The sequence below is a fragment of the Numenius arquata genome, chromosome 12 (assembly GCF_964106895.1).
Source record: "Numenius arquata chromosome 12, bNumArq3.hap1.1, whole genome shotgun sequence".
Taxonomy (NCBI): domain Eukaryota; kingdom Metazoa; phylum Chordata; class Aves; order Charadriiformes; family Scolopacidae; genus Numenius; species Numenius arquata.
In genome coordinates, this window is record NC_133587.1 from 29,344,314 (window position 1) to 29,363,419 (window position 19,106).

Consider the following 19,106-nt stretch of genomic DNA (forward strand, 5'->3'; position numbering starts at 1 on the left):
TGATTATCCCATCCTTGCACCTTCATTTGGGGCATGTGTCTCTCATGGGCATATTGATTTCCTATTCAGTGACATCTCAGTAGCCTTCTGCTCACTGACTGTGCTTGTGTCATAATCCTCAGTACACTTCCCTACACCTCCCCTTCTCTAGTGGTATCACAGCTTTCAAAAAGCTCAATTCCCTTCCAAAAGTAACCAGGGGTTGACCTATACCCTTCCCTGATACTGATTATTTTAGGAGATCATGATCATTTTAGTTAGACTTGTAACCATAAAGATGTCTCAAATATTTTTAGGAGAAACGGAAGATTAGATAGATCTTAAAAATGGGTCTGGGTATCTTTTTGGAAATATTGTAGGATTGGAAAACGTATTTCTCATTTCAGAAGATCCAAATCTGATCATAATTTATTTCTTCATTCTTCTTCAAATTCCGTGTTTCCTTGTTCTTTTTCCCTTAGGAAGTAAATGGTTGTAAGCCTAGAGATGTTTAATATCTGAGATATTAACAGCCAACTATCCATTATTAAGATTCACAAATGGAGTAACTGGTTAAATTTTTTTATATTTATTAGCATTATTGTTATTGCTTTTATTACTTTCTTTAGCGTATCAGTGAATTGCAGTTGGACTGATCTGAGAGAGTAAGTAAGATTCTTAAAAACCAAAATCTCCTATAGAAATACTGTATATAAAATCAAAGGATTACATACGCTAAAATAGCTAGAGGTAGCACTATGCTTTTGCTATCTTCAGTATCTCTCTGGCTTGTAATTTTAACCAGGTAGCTCTTGAGAAATTTCTAAGATACTGTTTGTGAAGCAGTACGGAACAATTTGTGAGGCATTTGAAAGGTTTTCTCCCTTTTTAGATGTTCTGTCTCTTCATAAGAGACCAGATACAGTAAGCTTGAAAATCATTTACCTCCTCAACAAAATATTTTTATTTTTAAGCCAAGCATTCCCATTGTGTTTTGTTAGCACTCAGCTGTTTTTGTAGCAGCCTTTACATAAATTCTCTGTCTTGAAGAGACGGACAGATGTTTCTTACTGTCCTCCTCAGTATTCATTGGAAGTCAGGCATGTCTTTGTTACTTTCTTACTGTCTTTTCCATTCATTTACAAAAGGCTGACAAAATTAAGTTTAAGAATGCCTATAATGCATGTCAGGTCATTTACATGAATAAATATTGAGTTGGATATTTTCTCCTTTTTTTTAGAAACTGGTCTCTTTATTTAAGCTACCCCATAGTTGATCCTTTGTTAGATTCTTCTTTATCGCTGTTCATTCACCTTACAATGAATTTCAATGTCAAATGGAACAGATAAGCTCTTTTAAATTAAAGTCTCAAAATGTTTAAGTTCATCCTTGTGTAGACAGTGGGAATTCGGAGGTGTTGGACTAAGTTGAATACAGTTATTCATCACTGTTAACAAGTCTTGGAACATACCTGCGGTACAGTAAATTCCAGTATCATAGTTAAAATCTCACATTTGTCTTTTATGGACTAATACTCTAAATCATCTTCATTTGCTAGACTCTTTTTTAAAGTATTTATTTGTTGGGAATCTTTTACAAGCTTTACTGTGCCGTGTGTTGATCCTGTACAAACATGAGTATGTGCTTTCTTGGAAATTCAGTGTATCATGTAGCTGCATACTATAAAAAGTAATTACAAATATCTAAGAAAGGTTTTAGCATTAGCATATTAGCTACTCTTCATTCAGCTCATATTACAGTAATGTTACACGAACTGAGGGAGGTGTCCCTGCCCATGTCAGGGGGGTTGGAACTTGATGATCTTTAAGGTCCCTTCCAACTCTAACCGTTCTATGATTCTGTGATTCTAAGAATGTCATAGAATGGTTTGGCTTGGAAGGGACCTTAAAGATTGAGTTCCAACCCCCCTGCCAGGGGCAGGGACACCTCCCACTAGACCAGGTTGCTCAAAGCCCCATCTAAAAAGCTCTTGTTTCTCACTTCTGCTGTGTTGTGCCCACACTTCATTTGCCCCTCCAAATTATTATTATAGGTAATTTTCAGTTTCTCTTAATTAAAAAAAAAAAAAAAAAAGGCCACCACAAAATAATGAAAGATTAGAAATATTTTGCCTGGTTTGTTAGGCTGGGGTTTTTTTGTGACAGGAAAATCATTTAAAGAATAATTCAGTTTGGAGTTTATAAAGAAACAGATGTGAGGATGAATGAAACAAAGGGGCTGAGGGAGCTTCTCCAGAGGCCCAGCAGAGGACAATGGACAGAATGGCTTTTTCAGAAACTCTGTCACGTTACAGAGACAATTACTGTATTTTTGTTAGGTAAGGAAAGCTATTTCTCTTTTGATTGGAAAATACATTCTTGGCTATTGCTTCTTTAAACTAGATAAATTCTTTAAATTAGGTAAAATTAGATAAAAATGTTTGAAATCCTTGCCCTCATGCCAATGGCTTAAGGCTTTAAGGCTTAAAGGCAAGGTTTGCTATTTGGAAAGTGGCTTAATGCTAGGGAAGGGAAGCAGAGAAGAGGGGGAGCCTTACCTGGTGCGTGCCACCGGCAGTCAGGGCTGTGGAGCAGGTGGGCAATGGCCTTCTGGGCCAGCTCCCTTTGTTCTTCAGTTCATTCGTATAGTCCTTAGGCTTAAAGAATTGAACTTGTCAGATTTCCAGCTTATATTCATTGACAAATCATCAAAGTCTATGTGAAAATGTGTTTTACACTATCTGTAGAAGTGTATAGTTGTTAGGAGGGGAAGGGTTATGCATGGCTTGGCTGCAAGAAGCGGTGATGAGGAGTCCAGGTAGGACTAAAGCATTAGCAGTATTTGAGTAGAATTGTGTGCTCTTCTGTGGCATGCTTTTTTCAGTATATGTGTGTTGAATTCAGTGGTTTAAAAAAATGCTTTACTAGGGAACGTGTATATACTCAATATTTTCACTGCTCAAATAGTTTTAAGATTGTAAGGTCCTTTTTTCCTTAATAATAGCATTTTCTGCTACGTAAGTAATTCAGACAGATAATATCATGTCATCATGTTATGTTTGCTCTGAAGTTCCTGGTTTTGCAAGATATTTTCTTATTCATTAAGACTGTTTTGGAGAGATAGACTATCATTCTTCAAGGTTCTTCAACTGTGCTGGTTTCTCAGGATGTTATTCCACTTCTTAAGGAAAACAGTCTGAAATAGTTTTCTAGTACATCTGTTAGTTTGTTAGTTTGTCTAAACAGTTCTATTGAGAAGTGAATGAGGGTTTTTTTTAATTTAGGCTAGTGCCTAAATTTAGCCTTCCTTTGTGTTAGAGTGCATCCATGAGTCTGTATTCCAACAAGAGGGTCTTGTATGTTCTCCTCATTCATGCAGCACTTTCTCAACATGGGTTTGAACCTTCCTCTCTCTCTGCTGGGGAGCTGCTGAAGTGTCGCAGTCAGCATGGCCGTGCAATCCTAGGAACTCATGGCATTCTCTTCTCATACCTTCTTTGTGAACCTGACTTCTTTGGAAGCATGTGTGTGAAATATGTCTGTGAAATATTGTAGTGGCTAGATGAGGGTTATTCTTCAACACAGGGGCTCAAGAGCTGGTTTGTTCAGTTCTTGGTCCAAAAATCTGGGTATAATTGCCTTCGCAGGGAGATTCACAGAATCACAGAATGATATGGGGTTGGAAGGGACCTCTGGAGATCATCTAGTCCAACCCCCCTGCCAAAGCAGGTCCACCTAGAGCAGGTTGCACAGGAACTTGTCCAGGTGGGTTTTGAACATTTCCAGAGAAGGAGACTCCACCACCTCTCTGGGCAGCCTGTTCCAGTGCTCTGCCACCCTCAAAGTGAAGAAGTTCCTCCTTATGTTTAGATGGAACTTCTTATGTTCAAGTTTGTGCCCATTTCCTCTTGTCCTGTCACTGGGCACCACTGAAAAAAGACTGGCCCCTTCCTCTTGACAGCCAATTTGTGTACAGAAATGGAACAATGCAAATCCAGAATACAGTTTTAAAGAAGTTAAAAACCCTGCCCTTGGAAGCATCTATCATAAATTACTTGATCTTCAGAGAAAAATAAGGTCTTGCTGAAGTGTGCTGTGGACTACATATATAGTCTTTTGAAGCAAAGAGGTTAGTATGGCAAAACGTGTTTATTTCCTTAATTTAATGTCAGAAATATCCATTAGGTTTCAGTCTGATTTGTATAAATATACAAAGTTTTATTTAAATGTGTAAAAATTCACTAGTGTATAATTTCCCATTGTCATTTTAGCAACGTGTGTTATCCTATGGAGTGCATCTTTTGAAAATTAAACTTTTCCTTAAGCTTTGTGTTTCCATTTAAAAAGGACGAGACCTTTCATAATCTCATATATCCACCTGTTTAAGTAGAACACCAGGGAATGTCTACCCTTGAAATCCAGTAAAAAACTGCAAATCCGTTGCATATTTTTTGACTGTCTCTTTATCCATGCTCATATACTGCGGTAGGTTTCTGGGAATGATAGCTGTTCATTATCTTGCAAAATGAAGCTACACTTAGAATTTAGATGGTGCTTTATTTCCCACTTCACACAAATAAATTATATAAATGGTCAGTGATTCAATATTGTAAAAGAATTGAAAATCAGTACTGTGAAAAATCTGTAATATAAAAATGAGTATTGTAAAAATATAGCAGCTAATTAAAAATTGCTGAGACTTGGAACTTGTCATGCCACTCCCAGACAGTAATTTTCTACTGCCGATGTTTTGGCTGATTAGCTGTGAATATAAATGCAAAAAATTATGTGCATGTCATGTATGAATATGCGTAATAAACTCATGTTATTCAAGATGCAAAGGTACATGAAGCAAACCAGATCCTCCACATTACATACTAAAACTGTGCTTATCTACATTTTTGGTATTATAACATCTCTTTGTAATCTTTATGTTCAGGAAAAGTGAATTTTGAATGTTTGATACAATAATCTGTTGTGATAATAATGTGTAATCTCTACAAAGTAGTTACTCTGAATCGAAAAGTCAGGACCCATATTTTGAAAACTGAAACCTACAAAACCGTTAAAAATGCTCTTCTGTTACTGTGTGAAATCAGAGTGAAGCCAAAATGTAGCTTGTCAATTTAAAAGACAAATTTAGAATAAATATTAAAAAAAAAAGTCCCTTAAGCAGGGGACAGCCAGGGGAGTGACTTGAATGCTGGACTATTTAAACCTATAGTCAGAATAAATAACTGACCATTATGCATTTGACAAACTAGCTCTCTTTCAAGAAGTATATTTAAGAAATTTTGTAGACATTATGAAAAAGTGTGAGATATGAAATGAAAATAAAATACTGGCTAATTAAATTTATTTTGATAATTTATTAATTTAGATTATATTTATGCAATGGCTTTTCGAAGTTGCATAATTTATTGTTCTCAATGAGTAAAGAAAAATGTCAAGGCTTCCTAAGACATGTGATTCTTTATGGTGGTATCTCTACCATGTATATAATTTTCTAAATGCTGAAGACTTTTCTAATGGCACCTCATCATAGTCATAAAACTTGGGGGGCAAGAAAGAATTGCTCTAATAGGCTATTCTTCTGTATAAAATGTGGCACTTGGAGTATTGTTCTTCTGCCTTTTACCTAAGAGGATCTCAAAAATTTACAAGCCAAACTGGTACTCCTGTATTACCGTCTTTTAATTACCTGTGAAATAAATATATACTGTATATAAACCTAGGTAACAGTGTTATATAAAATCACCAGTATTATGAAATATACAATATAGATTTTTATAAACCTGTCACTTGTGTCTTCCTGAAGAATTAACCTGGCCTCGTGATACCTGAATAAATGGCACAAGGTTCAGGCATGAGTTGATGTTCTGCAACTGATACCCATGCAAGAGTGCCACTGGAGTAGAATTATTTCACACAGTGATTGAGTTAGCATCGTGGAGTGATTTTGGTTACAAGTGATAATTTGTACTAACTTGAGTTTTTAAGTATAATGCTAAAACACGCCTGTCAAGTTTTTGAGTATGCATTAAGGTAATTATCAAACTGTAGTTCACATTAAGTCTTTAATGAGGATAAATCTAAAGCAACTATATTACAGTTGTATTCAATTTATGCTAGTTGTGGACAGAAATAGGGTATTGCACTCTTTAAGCAAGCTGGTCAGTATGAATGATTACTTGCATGTAATTTTGAAGCCTGTTACTATGGTATGTGTCTGTGTTCTATGTCTGTATATCTCTTACAAAGAGATCTTGCTGCAATCAAATAAATTCCTGTAACTGACCACATTCACCCAAATGATTGGTACTCTCCGGTACCTAGTACCAATACCCATTGGTACCTAGTAGCAATTAATAATGAGACAATTTTCTGTGGCTCATCTTAAACTTGGTGACTTTTATCTGTGTCCAAGAGTTGATTTTTACTGTAGTAATAAATCATGTATTTTTAAAAATGTGTTTCTGAGAAAGTAGTTCATGATCAGGCTGGAGAGCTGGGCAAGGAAGAACCTCATGAGGTTCAATAGGGAAAAGTGTAGGGTCCTGCACCTGGGGAAGAAGAATGTTAGGCACCAATACAGGTTAGGCATGGGCCTGCTGGAGTCAAGTTCTGAAGAGAAAGATCTGGGGGTCCTGGTAGACAGCAAAATGACAATGAGCAAGCAATGTGCTCTTGTGGCCAGGAAGGCCAACGGAATCCTGGGCTGCATAGGGAAGAGTGTGGCTAGTAGGTCGAGGGAAGTCATTCTCCCCCTCTACTCTGCACTGGTGAGGCCACAACCGGAATACTGCATCCAGTTCTGGGCTCCCCAGTTCAAGAGGGATAGGGAACTACTGGAAAGAGTCCAGCGAAGGGCAACGAGGATGATTCAAGGATTGGAGCATCTCCCTTATGAAGAAAGGCTGAGAGAGCTGGGACTCTTTAGTCTGGAGAAGAGAAGGCTGAGGGGAGACCTTATTAATGCCTATAAGTATCTGAAGGGTGGGTTGAAGGAGGAGGGAGCCAGACTCTTTTCAGTGGTTGCCAGTGAGAGGACGAGGGGCAACGGGCACAAGCTGGAACATAGGAGGTTCCACTCAAATATGAGAAGAAACTTCTTTATGGTGAGTGTGACAGAGCCCTGAAACAGGCTGCCCAGGGAGGTGGTGGAGTCCCCTTCTTTGGAGATTTTCAAGACCCGCCTGGATGCAGTCCTGAGTAACATGCTCTGACATGCTCTGGGCAATCCTGCTTCGGCAGGGCAGTTGGACTAGATGATCTTTATGGTCCCTTCCAACTCTAAAAATTCAGTGAAATCTTGCCTTTAAATACGTCTCAGCTAATTTTTTTTATATGTGAGAAGTTTTATAAAGGAAAAAAATTGTCAAGCATTTGGAGTAGAATGTGTAGAAACAATGTGGTTGTCTTATAAATAGAGCATTTTGAACACAGGACAGAGTGGTACAGTCACCAATGGACAGGTAACTTTTGAAGAGTATAACAGACTGTAACCCATGGAAATACACCTCTTCCTCTCAACCTCTTCTCAGTTTAGTTTACTATTTCTAGTTGTTCAGTAATTGGAGGTACTAAAAGATGAAGGCTTCTCAGATATTTGTACATCTCATGCTTAATTTTAATGATCAGCACGCTCAGTTGTCTCAGAGGCACTAAACCATTGTGCCTGTCAGACTGTACTTGGCTGTGAGGGACGGATGTGTAGATTGGTTTTTCCAGTCTTCTGAGTAAAATGATAGACTATAAAACTAATACTGGTGACAGAAATGCAAACTTACGTGGGATGAAATAGGGCACAAGGGAAAGGTTGCTACTTTTTACCTCTTTAATTTGGAGCAGAGAATGGCTAGATCATTGCTGCCTGCCCAGAATTGTTCCCCACAGTATATTCTTTGAAGATTCAGATTTTTTAAAAAATCATAAACATCAAGATTTTATCTATTTGATATTTATGTCAGTGTAATTTTATGGAGAAATTATGTGTGTTCTTTAGAAAGAGAAAAATGGGCAGAGAGCAGGAGATCTAGTCAAAAGTTCCTGCCTGTACGTTACATGGCTATCCCCACCTTCTATTTGATATCCGTTTTGTCCACATGCGTTCACAAATATAAATACTTGTAAAAACTTCCATGTTGCATAGGAGAGGTTTTGTCACCTATAACGAGTGAACAATTTTCTGTATTTTATGAGGCTGCCTGAGGGACAGCATATAAAATGGAAGAGCTGCAAGAGAGAAAAATGAACCAAGGTATGGCTTCTTCCCTGATGAATGTTTAAAGCTGCAGTGAAATTACTGAAGTAATTTTTTTCCAGTAGATAAAAAAAAAATGCTGGGAGGGAATATGGTTCTTCCTGTTCACTACTTTAAGGTTTTTTAAATACTTCCTTAAAGTATTAAACTTACTTTAAGGTTTTGTAAAACTTCTCTTGACAGAAGCAGTTGACATGGGATTACACAGATGGAGTTAAATTCTCATTTGTAGAAAGCTCTGCAACCTTGGCTTGTATAATGGTGATAACAGGCAAAGGGTACAGTTAATTTTCTCATATACCTTCGGCTGCCTTGTTTCTGAATGTTAATTTTTTTCTTATGGGGCCATTTTTAGTATTTCCGAACCTATAAGTACCTTGTAATAATACCATTTTTCAAATTATGCTGCCATTGAGAATTTTCGTATTTCCGTGTAGAATTTACATCCATCTAGACACTAGAATGAGAGAATATTCAGAAAATAGTTAGCTTTTTCATTACAAAAATGACCATCATTTGCAAATCCAATAGAGAAATTGCCCCTGCAAGTCCCTCTGTCTCACTGAGAGACTGAAAGCCTTCGTTTTGCAAAGCTATAAAGCTTCCATTTTTAGCACAGAAGAGCTGCAGAGTAATGAAAAGTCTCAAAGCAGCATGCTGAAAATTACATTTCTTAAGTTGCTTTTCTGAAGCAGCCCTAATAAGAGAAATATTTCACAACCAGATTATTTTTGTATGTTAGTATAGGTATACATTTCCAAATCTATTTTTAGGTTATCATACCTGAAAATATGTATGTATGTATGTATGCATGTGTATGTATGAATACATAAACATATGTTTTCCTGTATTTCAAAATTATTACTGGACCAAGGCTGAATACTTAAAATATTGTCTGTGTACTCTGTACTTCTTACCTCTGAACTCATGTCAATTCTACATGCAAATGAATTCTCATATGAGCGCTGGAGTTGATTTTAAAGTTGTTTCCCACCCTTGTTAAGTTCTATAAATTTTGTGCCTTTGTGGCAGAAACTCCACCGTATCTGCCCCGTTGGGAAACCTGGAGCTGCTTCTGGGCTTCTGAATCGTACACTACCGAATTGTCCTTTACCAATAGAATTGTGCATATGGGAATAAATTAACCCTAAATCAAACTCGTGATCAGATGAGCAAAGGCAAGCAGCAAACAATTTAATCACTGGGGCCGAAATATTTGCCAGATTTGCTCCAAGTATCGCTTATGTCATCTCAGAGTCTAGTGCCAGAGCTGTAGCCATTACCCTGATGCTGGGGAACTGGCCCTGGCTTAGATCATCAGGCTTTGCTCCAGACTTGGCCATATCAATAGAAAAATTCAACACTGAGGGTCAGTTTGCTTTTAATGTCAAATACTGATTGATTTTAAAACCGTGATTTAAAATTGACAAGCAGAAAATTTGTATTTACACCATTGATTTTAATGTGTGTTGTGTAAGCCAAGCCAAACATTGTCTCACTTTTGGTACAGCATTTAGAGCACATTTTCTTGTGCAGTCCACTTTCAAAGCATTTATTTTAAACTCGATTTCTTTGAGTTGATCAGAAGACCAAATAATCCAGTGTGTATTGAGATGATTTATATACTTTCGTGTGTATTAAGGTCATTGAATTTTATGGGTTTTATTGTCTCAGAATATTCAATCAAATGTGTATCAAGCTGCATTTGACTGGACATTAGTATTCAGTTAAGAGGTGTAAAAACATTTTGAAAGAGATTTTTGTTAGTTAAACAAAATTATCATAAACGTGCTCAGTATGTGTAAATATTTAGACTTACATTTTTACAACTATTCATGTATTTATATAACTACACGTGGGAGATGTAAGTTTGATCCCTTCAGGCAGAGGAAGGACCAAATCTAGTTCCCCTTCTCCTGTGTGAGCACACTCACCTGTGTGTGTGTCTAAATAAACAGTGAGTCAGCCTTTTATTTATAAAATATAGTTCTATTCTCCAGTTATAGCACATGTACTGTTCTTAAAAGCAGAATTACTTTTCTGAAAATGACATGTGTGTTTTTAAATTAAATTTAAAATGGATTATTTCAGAAACTAATCTCTAGCAAGGTGGTGGGTTTTTTTCTTGAATGATTTAATTAAGAGTATAATACAGTTTCCTCACACCTTCCACGTAACGAGATCTCATTGTAGTGTATTTTTACGGAGTTCAACAAGCTGCCTTAGGTAATGTGTTCTGCTGCTTCCCCTCCCTCTGTAGTGTTGCTGGTTGTCCCATGCTATGGGAAGTCGCTCTGCTGCCTGATGGAGGCTATGACGTGATCGGGAAGCAGCGAATATTTTTCACTAGGGGTTGCTTGTACTTGTTTGGGAAATAATGACAGTGTTTCCGAACAGCCAAGCAGTAGTCATGCAGATAAAATGCTAGGTAGATAAAAGTGAAGCAATGTACGTGGAGGGAGGAGCAGGGTCCCGTGAGAATATGACTTGCATTATTAGAAAAGGGATGGAGAAGAAAACGTCACGTTGTTATGCTACTATTGTAATCCATGATGCATGTACATTCTGAATGCTGGGTGCAGTTCTAGGTTGTCATCTCTCCCCCCTCTGAATATAGTCATGCGGCAGAACAGAAGAAGGTCCAGAGAAGTGCAGCAAAAAGGATCAGTGGAACAACTTCTGTATGAGTAACAATGTACAAGGACTCTTCACATTGGAAGGGAGGGCTGCGCAACAAAGTGTAAAAAGTCATGAAGACCGTAGAGGACAAGTGGGGAGGATTTAGGGGACACCCACTGCATCTAGCACACAGCAGGTTCAAAATCAACAAAAGAAATTTATTCTTCCCACAACACAGAGCTGTGAAACTGCTTCAGAATAATTTGATGCTAACATTTTCATTAATTCAAAAGTAACCAGACAATTTCACAGAGAATGAGTCTTATTAGGTATGAAGACAAGACGTCTCATTTAGGAATTCCAGGAAACAAAAAAATTACTTAAAACAGGCCAAGAATTTTAGGAGAAACATCCACATATGCCTTCCCTTTACTTAAACTCTTCCCTGTGTTTCTACTTCAGATGATAACATGTATATAATGTTGCATGGAAAGTACTTATTAATTTCAAGTGTATGTATTAAACTGAGAGGAAAAATATGAAAAGAACAAAAAGGTCTAACTTTGTTAAGGATACAGGGCATCTTATCAGTGGAGAGGCAGAAGTATGGCATTCCATTCAGGAGTAGTAATAACATTAACAGTATACCCTAAAATCTAAATATAAAATACTGAATGTTAAATTATCAGGTTTCTGCCTTTGCAATATATTTTGCTTAAAATATTTTTAAGACTAAAGCAAATTAATATATAGATGCAGTTTTTCAGTTGAGCTGACAGAGAATAAATGGTTTTGAAGAGACGATTATAGGCTGTCAGAGCAGAAATCCATGAACCAAGAATGCACTTCACAGAGCACAGGAGTTGTTCCAGTTTGTAGAATCCAAGGTTTCTTTTCAACAGTATTCATGAATAGGCTCTTTTTTTTTTTTTTCTCTATTTTTTTTTTTTATTAGAACTTGGAAGAGTTTTTAGAAGTAGGATTTCTAAAAGATCAGAATCCCTCACACCTGTTCTAGGTCTCCAGCCTTTTCAGTGTTGAGATACTGAGCCCACACAACTCAAATGTGTTGGTTACATGTGTCCAACATCTTGAAAAATTCAAGGGTGTTTGTGTTAATTCACAAATTCCTAAAAGTTTTTGGGTTTTTTTTGATGGAAGTAGGTAGGATTTTGGGTTAAGTATGGAGAGGTATGAAAGAGACAGGTAGTTAGAATGTTGTTGTTAGAATGTTGTTGTTAGGGAGTTATGTCTACATAAAAGGCACTAGCCACTGGCAAGTATTGAAGAAAAGGTTGTAACAGATCAAGTTCAAAGTATCCTTCCCTCTGTACACTTCCAGATCCTGGTAATACGTACTAGGGATTACAGATTAGTTCTGTTGAAGCCTGCCCTCTTTCTAGTGCAGTTCTGTGCTGTTGCCGCCCGATCTCAAATTATTCCAAAAGATATGCCACCACGTGTTTCTTGTTGAGTAAATTCCTGACAGAATTTGGGTGATATGAATTTGATTGGGTCATTCTTCGTGCTGGGAATGTCATCTTTCATGTCATCTAATGAATCAGAGGGCAGATCTGGACAGGGAAGCGGTGAGCGGGTACCTGCTGCCAGCTTTTTGAGAAGCTTTCCTTCTATCACCACCCAGGTCACTCGCCTTTTGGGGGATTCTCCCGTTATAGTATAGTCTATGGAAACAGTGAGTCCTGTGGACTTTCATCACAGCAAGAGCAGTGTTTGCCTTAAATTTCCTGAGTTCATTGGTTTTAAATCAGAGAACGAAAGATTCCTTTCCTTTAATTACCATGTTTGAATTTGACTAGACATATGTATTGTGGTTTTGTAGCTGTATTCAACCAGCAAAATAATATATTTCTCTGTTTTAGCTGTTTAATTTCTAATTCCATTTGAACATATTTCTTTTTTAATTAGAATTGCTCAGCATCATACATCTTCTCTGCATTTAGGACTATAAAAATCCAGAAAGCAAAGCTCATTTTCTGCAATTCATTTGGCAGTCATTTACTCTTAACGAAAGCTTCAACTACAGATATTCATTTATTCTTTAAGAAACAGGATACTGTAGCAAGAAAATGATCAACAGGAAAAGAAGTAATTGTGGTCCATAAGATATATTTTTATGTATTGTTTTTAATTAATATTTCATCTTTATTTCAGAAGATACATAGTAATGATATTAAAAAATATTTTTATTTAATAAATATTTAGTCTTCAGTGTCATTTGTAATGCATATGTTGAAAATGGGACCGCCTTTTCTAGTCATCTGTGAAAGTAAAGCTGAAATTAGTAATGAAACTTTAATGTAATAATGTACCTTTTTATGCTAAGGTTGCATACTATATGCTGAACAGAATAGGCCTGTATGTCTGTTATACATCGTATGTGCTTGTCTGGTGACTTGTTTTCAGAGGCTTACAGCCATGGTTCATGATCTGAGTCACTTAGCTTTAACAGTTGAAGATAAGATTCCCTCCAGTGGTCTGCTTCTTCTCCCCTGCTGCTTTTGGCCATCCCTGGAGCGGTGGTGGCTGAGGGTGACATGACCTCTCTACTCATCCTTGCTTTTCACGGAGCAGTGTCTCGTCGTGGAGACATTGATCACTGTTTGCGGCAGTTTTCTGTGATCCGGGCTGAATTATTTTGTTTAGGTAGTTGCTACTTTTAAATGACATTAACTAAAAGTAAATATTACTGAAGTTTGAAATATTTGCAGTTACTTCATTAGAAAGCTGTAACTGTTCTTCTAAGCAAAGTTTTACATGTGGGGTTTTTTTCTGCATGGAATATTTGACCAAATTACAGGCCCCTTGAAGGCATCATTTATGTATATTCAATTTAATTTCTTTCAGAGTTTGTAAGCAGTAGTCTCTACATATTGCTTTTGTATTAAGTATATTTCAGTTTCTATCCAAAAAGATTTAATTAAATTTATTTCTCCCAACTTCAGCAGTTACTGTGGTGCCAGGCGTCAAGCAAGGCACGTCAGCTTGTTATCCTCTTCTTTCTGTGGTGGACTTACCAAGGATGAGAGGAGAAAACACCCAAATGATGTACAGATAGGGAAGGTCTAAATTTGGCTCTACTATTGAACTGGGGAATGGAGGGGGCAGGACGGTTACCTCTGAAGTTGGGTGTAGTGCTGTAGTTCCAGGGCTTCTTTAATGTCTTCAAAGAGCTGTGAAACGTGTAGCCAAAATGTGTCTGAAGCAAAGGACGATAGCAGCCTGCTACTACCACGGCTTAGTCTCGTAGGGCACCAGGAGCAGATCTACATTGCTAAAGCTAAGCTTTGCAGCCATGCAGGCACCAGTATGGTACCATGTAATGGGATTTAATTTTAATTAGCTAAAAATACAGCAAATTACAGGGTTTGATTGTTTTTTAACCATCGTTTCTATTAAAGAATATTAATATATCCTTTGAAATCAAACACTTGACTTTGAAAGTCAAGCATTCAAAAAAAGTTGGAAAATGTCATAATGAAGATTGTTCAAACTGTTTTAATTTGTCCCTTGCATGTATGCATAATGATAAGATCTTTAATTATGTGATCACATAATTTTTTCGCAGGAGGAATGGTGCCCAGAGAATGAATCAGGGGTGTTTATTAAAGGCAGCTGTTGCCTCCAGAACCCTTTCCTTAATTGCTGGAAAGCGTAGTAATTTAAGTAGAGAGCTGCAAGAATCAAAAGCACGCTCTCTAAGGCATTTGAAAGCTCCTCTGAAAGACTGGATTTTATTCCCTCTCTTTCAAGGCGTTTTTATGTGATTCTGGAAGGTCACTTATTTCGGAGTTGATCTCTGTGTTTCGAGTTGCTGTGGCACACAGGCCCAGGTACCTGGGCTCTGAGCACAGCTGCATTGGGAATGAACACAAGCGTGCTTCGAATATATAAAATGCTGCAAAAATGCAAAGTCCTCTGAAAAGTAAGGCCCAATATGCCTTACACTGACGTGGCGATGCCAGGATTGCCAAAAGAATCCTCTGGTTTTTAAGTAGCAAGTTTCTTCTCTGTAAAATGGAGATACCATCTCCCTACTACAGTTAATTATATGTTTTGAAGCATTCCTGCTGAATGCCATGTCAAGAAATTATATATTTTATATATATGATCACATGTATTGTATAATATATAGTTATAATATATTTTATATAAATATATATAATATCTCATATGATATATAATGAGGAGTCCCATTTTGGCTAACATCCTATAAATGAGGTTTTGGGAGCACTGCTGGCTGATGAGGATAAAAAGAACATGTAATCATTTTGCAGACTGAAAAAATGAGGCAGGATCCTACAAATACTCAGTTCACTCCAAAAAACTGAGCATTCCCTGCATATTTGCCGTCACTGCGCTAGATGATGCATGGATCCTGTAGAGGGAAAACAGCATGTAATCATCTAGTTAGAGTTGCGTATAGATATATGGATGTTTCCATCATTTTAAGTGCTTGGCTTTCTGCTGCATTTGGTGTGTGGGTTGCCTGGCCATCCTAAACGTGCCGAGCCCATTTAGATGCAGGTTTGGCAGTTTATTTTCCCCAGATTACCCAAAGCCCTCCACAAGAGGAAAACAGGAATGTTAGAGCCAGATTTCTTGCTGATTTTATTGTGTTGCCTTGTTGGCAACTGTTCTTCAGTGGAAGGAAGCAAAATCCCAAAGAACATTTTTTCCTCGCTTCTTATGGAGGACGAGGAGTTTTTTAATTTTGCTGAGTTAGCACATGAGTCAGTGTAGTGAGAATGTAAGAATAAAATAGAGCCATAATGAGTAGATTATATTTAAAATTTAAAAATTTATGATGAGGAAAAGAAGAGGCAGGTTTTCTCTGTAAGTGTAATTCTGCAGTATAAACTTTCTGATTATTTTTTCATTTTCCATAAAAAACTACTTTGAATCTAATACAAGGGATACCACTTAATTTCCCAAGCTAAACAGGAAATTCGTTTTTAAAAAATCAGTATTAATTATCTAAGTTACTGAATTCTGAACTTATGCCTACATATATATAGTGGTTAAATTTTGATCCCTGCTCTTACTGATCTCCTTTGCCTGTGTCAAAGGTAAATACATTGTTGTTTTATATTAATAATCTTCTACGTCTAAGTGTCACAATAAAACCCAGCAAAGATAACAGACTGAAGTAATTTTTCCACTTCCTCCTGTTTTGTGTCTGTTCTTAAACTTTTTTAACCTCTACATTTACTGTTGCTCAGGCAAATAAATCCATAGATCCATTCTGCTTTGGTGAGGGAGTACATATGTCTTCTTTTTCACCCAATGTTACAGCATCCCTTTCAGTACCTCTTTTACTTCGCAAAATCAGTTACAGAATATAAAGTGAATATCAATTTATCAAATGAAATGGACCTACTATTTAGGCAAGTTGCCTAAATTTGTTGTCTTAGAAGATATTGATGCCATTAGTGGGGTGTACTACATTTTTCAAACAATGCTATATGTATAAAATATGGAAACATGGAGTCATTGTTTTAAATTCTCAAACCTCTTTTGTCATGCTTCTGCATGGTATAGATGAAACATTTTTCTCCTGAATTGGGAGGAAATAAGATAGTACCTTGACAGTTCATAATGTTACTCACTTTCCCTGCTTAAATCTGTTTTTAAATGCCTGGAATATCTGCTTTAAAAAAAAAAAAAAAAAAGCTAACTTCAGAAGAGCGGGAGTCTAGTTTGCTATCTATCTACCTTAATAGGCAGGATTTCACATGAAAGAATCAGTCTGGCTTCTCACGTGCTAACAGTGACAGGGTGCAGGTATCATAAAGTAGCATGTTTATGTGCCTTCCAGGAGTAATTCTGATATCCACTGAAGGAGTACCGTGGCCAAGACAAGTCATGTTAGTTTATGCACTGGTAAATTTATTCTTTTTCTTAAACTGTATTTTGAAGCATTTCGGTAAGAAGTTCAAACTTGGCAATAAAGCAGTAATACACATATTGATCTTCCATAAATGTTTAATAGTTTAACTTCAGTATGACTAACAAGATATCTCAACAGGTTGTGAAAGTAATTTTTTTCTTAATACATAATCCTTACAGTTGAAATTTAAATGGCTGTAACTGATCTTTTGTGCTTACAAATTAAGACTGTTTAATAATAATCTGCTCCTGTATAACAGAAACATATATTGTCATGTAATCCTTTGTCCACAAGATTCTCACAATATGATCTCCAGGCTGAAAAAGTAGAGTTGTTACTTTTTCATGGTAGCTGGGGAAGATGTTATGCGAGATTTCCTTTCTAAGTCACCTGTTGAGTCTTTAGTGTGATCTTTGGGTGTAACTACAAGAACATTATAGCTTGGGTCAGGAGGACTTTAGCCCTTCTGAATCAAATCTCATTATCATTCCCGTTTATTGCTCCTTGATTCACATACCTAGCGTGTGGGGGTATCATTTGCTACAGGAAAAGCCAGCGAGAGGGTGATGTGGGTGGCAGAGCCAGCGTGATGGGGCTCATTCTGTGGGACCAGAGCATTGCAGCTGGGCCACCCTCTCTGGGGTGTGCTCACCCTGCGGCCGCCAGATCCGCAGTGCCAGTGGTTTCCCTGCAGTTTCGTTCCTGCTGCACCCCGCTGACTGCAATATACGTACAGCCCATCCTCAGCATACACATCTGTCCCTAAGAAAGTGTTGTTTATGAGCATTAACTGTTTCACAGACTGTTGACTGGGCCATGATACTCTTAAAGGAAACATACAGTAATGCTAATACCCAAATTGGAGTGAAGCCTGATGCTTCATTATGGCCCAGAACACAACTCTGGAGTTGTCTGCTGTCTTTTCTTGTGCAGCCTTACACTGGGTGTGCAGAAGTGAGAGGTTTCGTGGTTCCTAGCAGTGGTGGAAGCCCAGCAGCTGTCAGATGTCTCCTTGTGTGCCGCCGTCACGTCCAAGTTGCTCACAAGCCACTGCCATCTCCTTGCAGAAAGCAGAAATAATAATGTGACTCCATAGAGATGCCCCAGATAAACCAGCTCGCCACAGTACTTGAAAGCTTTGAACCTCCATGCTGTAAATGAAGAATATATTGATCAGTATTTTGCTTTTTGTCTGTCCACAGTCACCAATTATAACAACGTGGTAGAAGCAAACTCAGATTCAGACGATGAAGATAAATTGCATATAGTGGAAGAAGAAAGTGTAACTGATGCAGCAGACTGTGATGCTAGTGTGCCAGAAGATGACTTGCCAACAGACCATACAGTATTACCAGAAAACAGTGAAAGAGAAGGGAGTACAAACAGTTGCTGGGAAGATGAAGGTATGTTCATTTTCACTGATGATGCTATGTAGAGAAAGGTTTCTAAAGCAAAAACTCAATGGAACTTTTTTTGGTCACTTTGTTACTGAAATAACATGTAATATTCACAATCAAAAAAGAGGTTTTCTAATGTATTTATTGTAATATATCATAAAATACTTTATGTTCTTTATTTAATATTTGAGGCAGATTTGGAGGTGCATTCATTCCACTTGCATTGTTAAACAGGACTTCAAGTATATGGACATGGCATTATCAGAGACTAGTTACTTGCTTTTAGTTTTTCCAAGTCTTTTTGCATTGCAGGTCTCTGTCATAGCTCCCAGTAAGGTTCAGGGCTTAGTCAGCTTGGGGAGCAAGCAGTCAGCCAGAAACATGAAACAAATTAATATTCCGGTGTAAATTTCTGCCTTTTAGCTGCTTCTGCCTTTTCCCTTGTAAAATATAGCCAGAAAAAATAATGTTTAGATTATTAGTTTTAGAATTGGCTGTCTTACTCATAACGAATCTGTATTTTGAAAACACTGGAAGGAGGTAAATGTTGTGCATATTGCGCAGCAGCTTTAGAAAAGCTGAAAATTCGAAGCAATCAGGAAATGGTCTTTTTTACTGTGGAATCAGATACTGAGCTTCATAATCTCACACAGCATGCTCATATTTGAGCCAAATTGGGATAAATGCATAAATTAGTGGAATTTATTGCGGAATTTGGCCTTAATCCTCTGAAAGATACAGAATATTTTCCGGCATATCCCTGTTTGTGTCTGAACTGCAGCTGCAATTCTTTAGCATCCACCTTGGTAAAACTGGTGGTTTAAGACAAATTGCATGACCTCACATATAAATAAACAGAAAGCAGTCATATGGTCCCTAACTGCAATCCAGCTGAGAGAGAGCAGCTGAGAGTTCAAAGAATAGCATCAACTCAGCCT

At 37.3% G+C, this 19,106-nt stretch overlaps 1 protein-coding gene across 4 annotated transcripts in view; it reads left to right on the top strand.

Annotated features, from left to right (window-relative positions):
• ZEB1 (zinc finger E-box binding homeobox 1) overlaps positions 1-19,106 on the top strand; it is a 126,347-nt gene that overhangs the window by 79,769 nt on the left and 27,472 nt on the right. For 3 of the 4 annotated variants that reach the window (XM_074157229.1, XM_074157230.1, XM_074157232.1), the window contains exon 2: positions 17,974-18,174. The exons of the other annotated variant lie outside the window; for it this stretch is intronic. In XM_074157229.1, the coding sequence (XP_074013330.1) occupies positions 17,974-18,174 (201 nt within the window). The remainder of the gene's footprint in view (positions 1-17,973; positions 18,175-19,106) is intronic. 4 annotated transcript variants of the gene reach the window in all.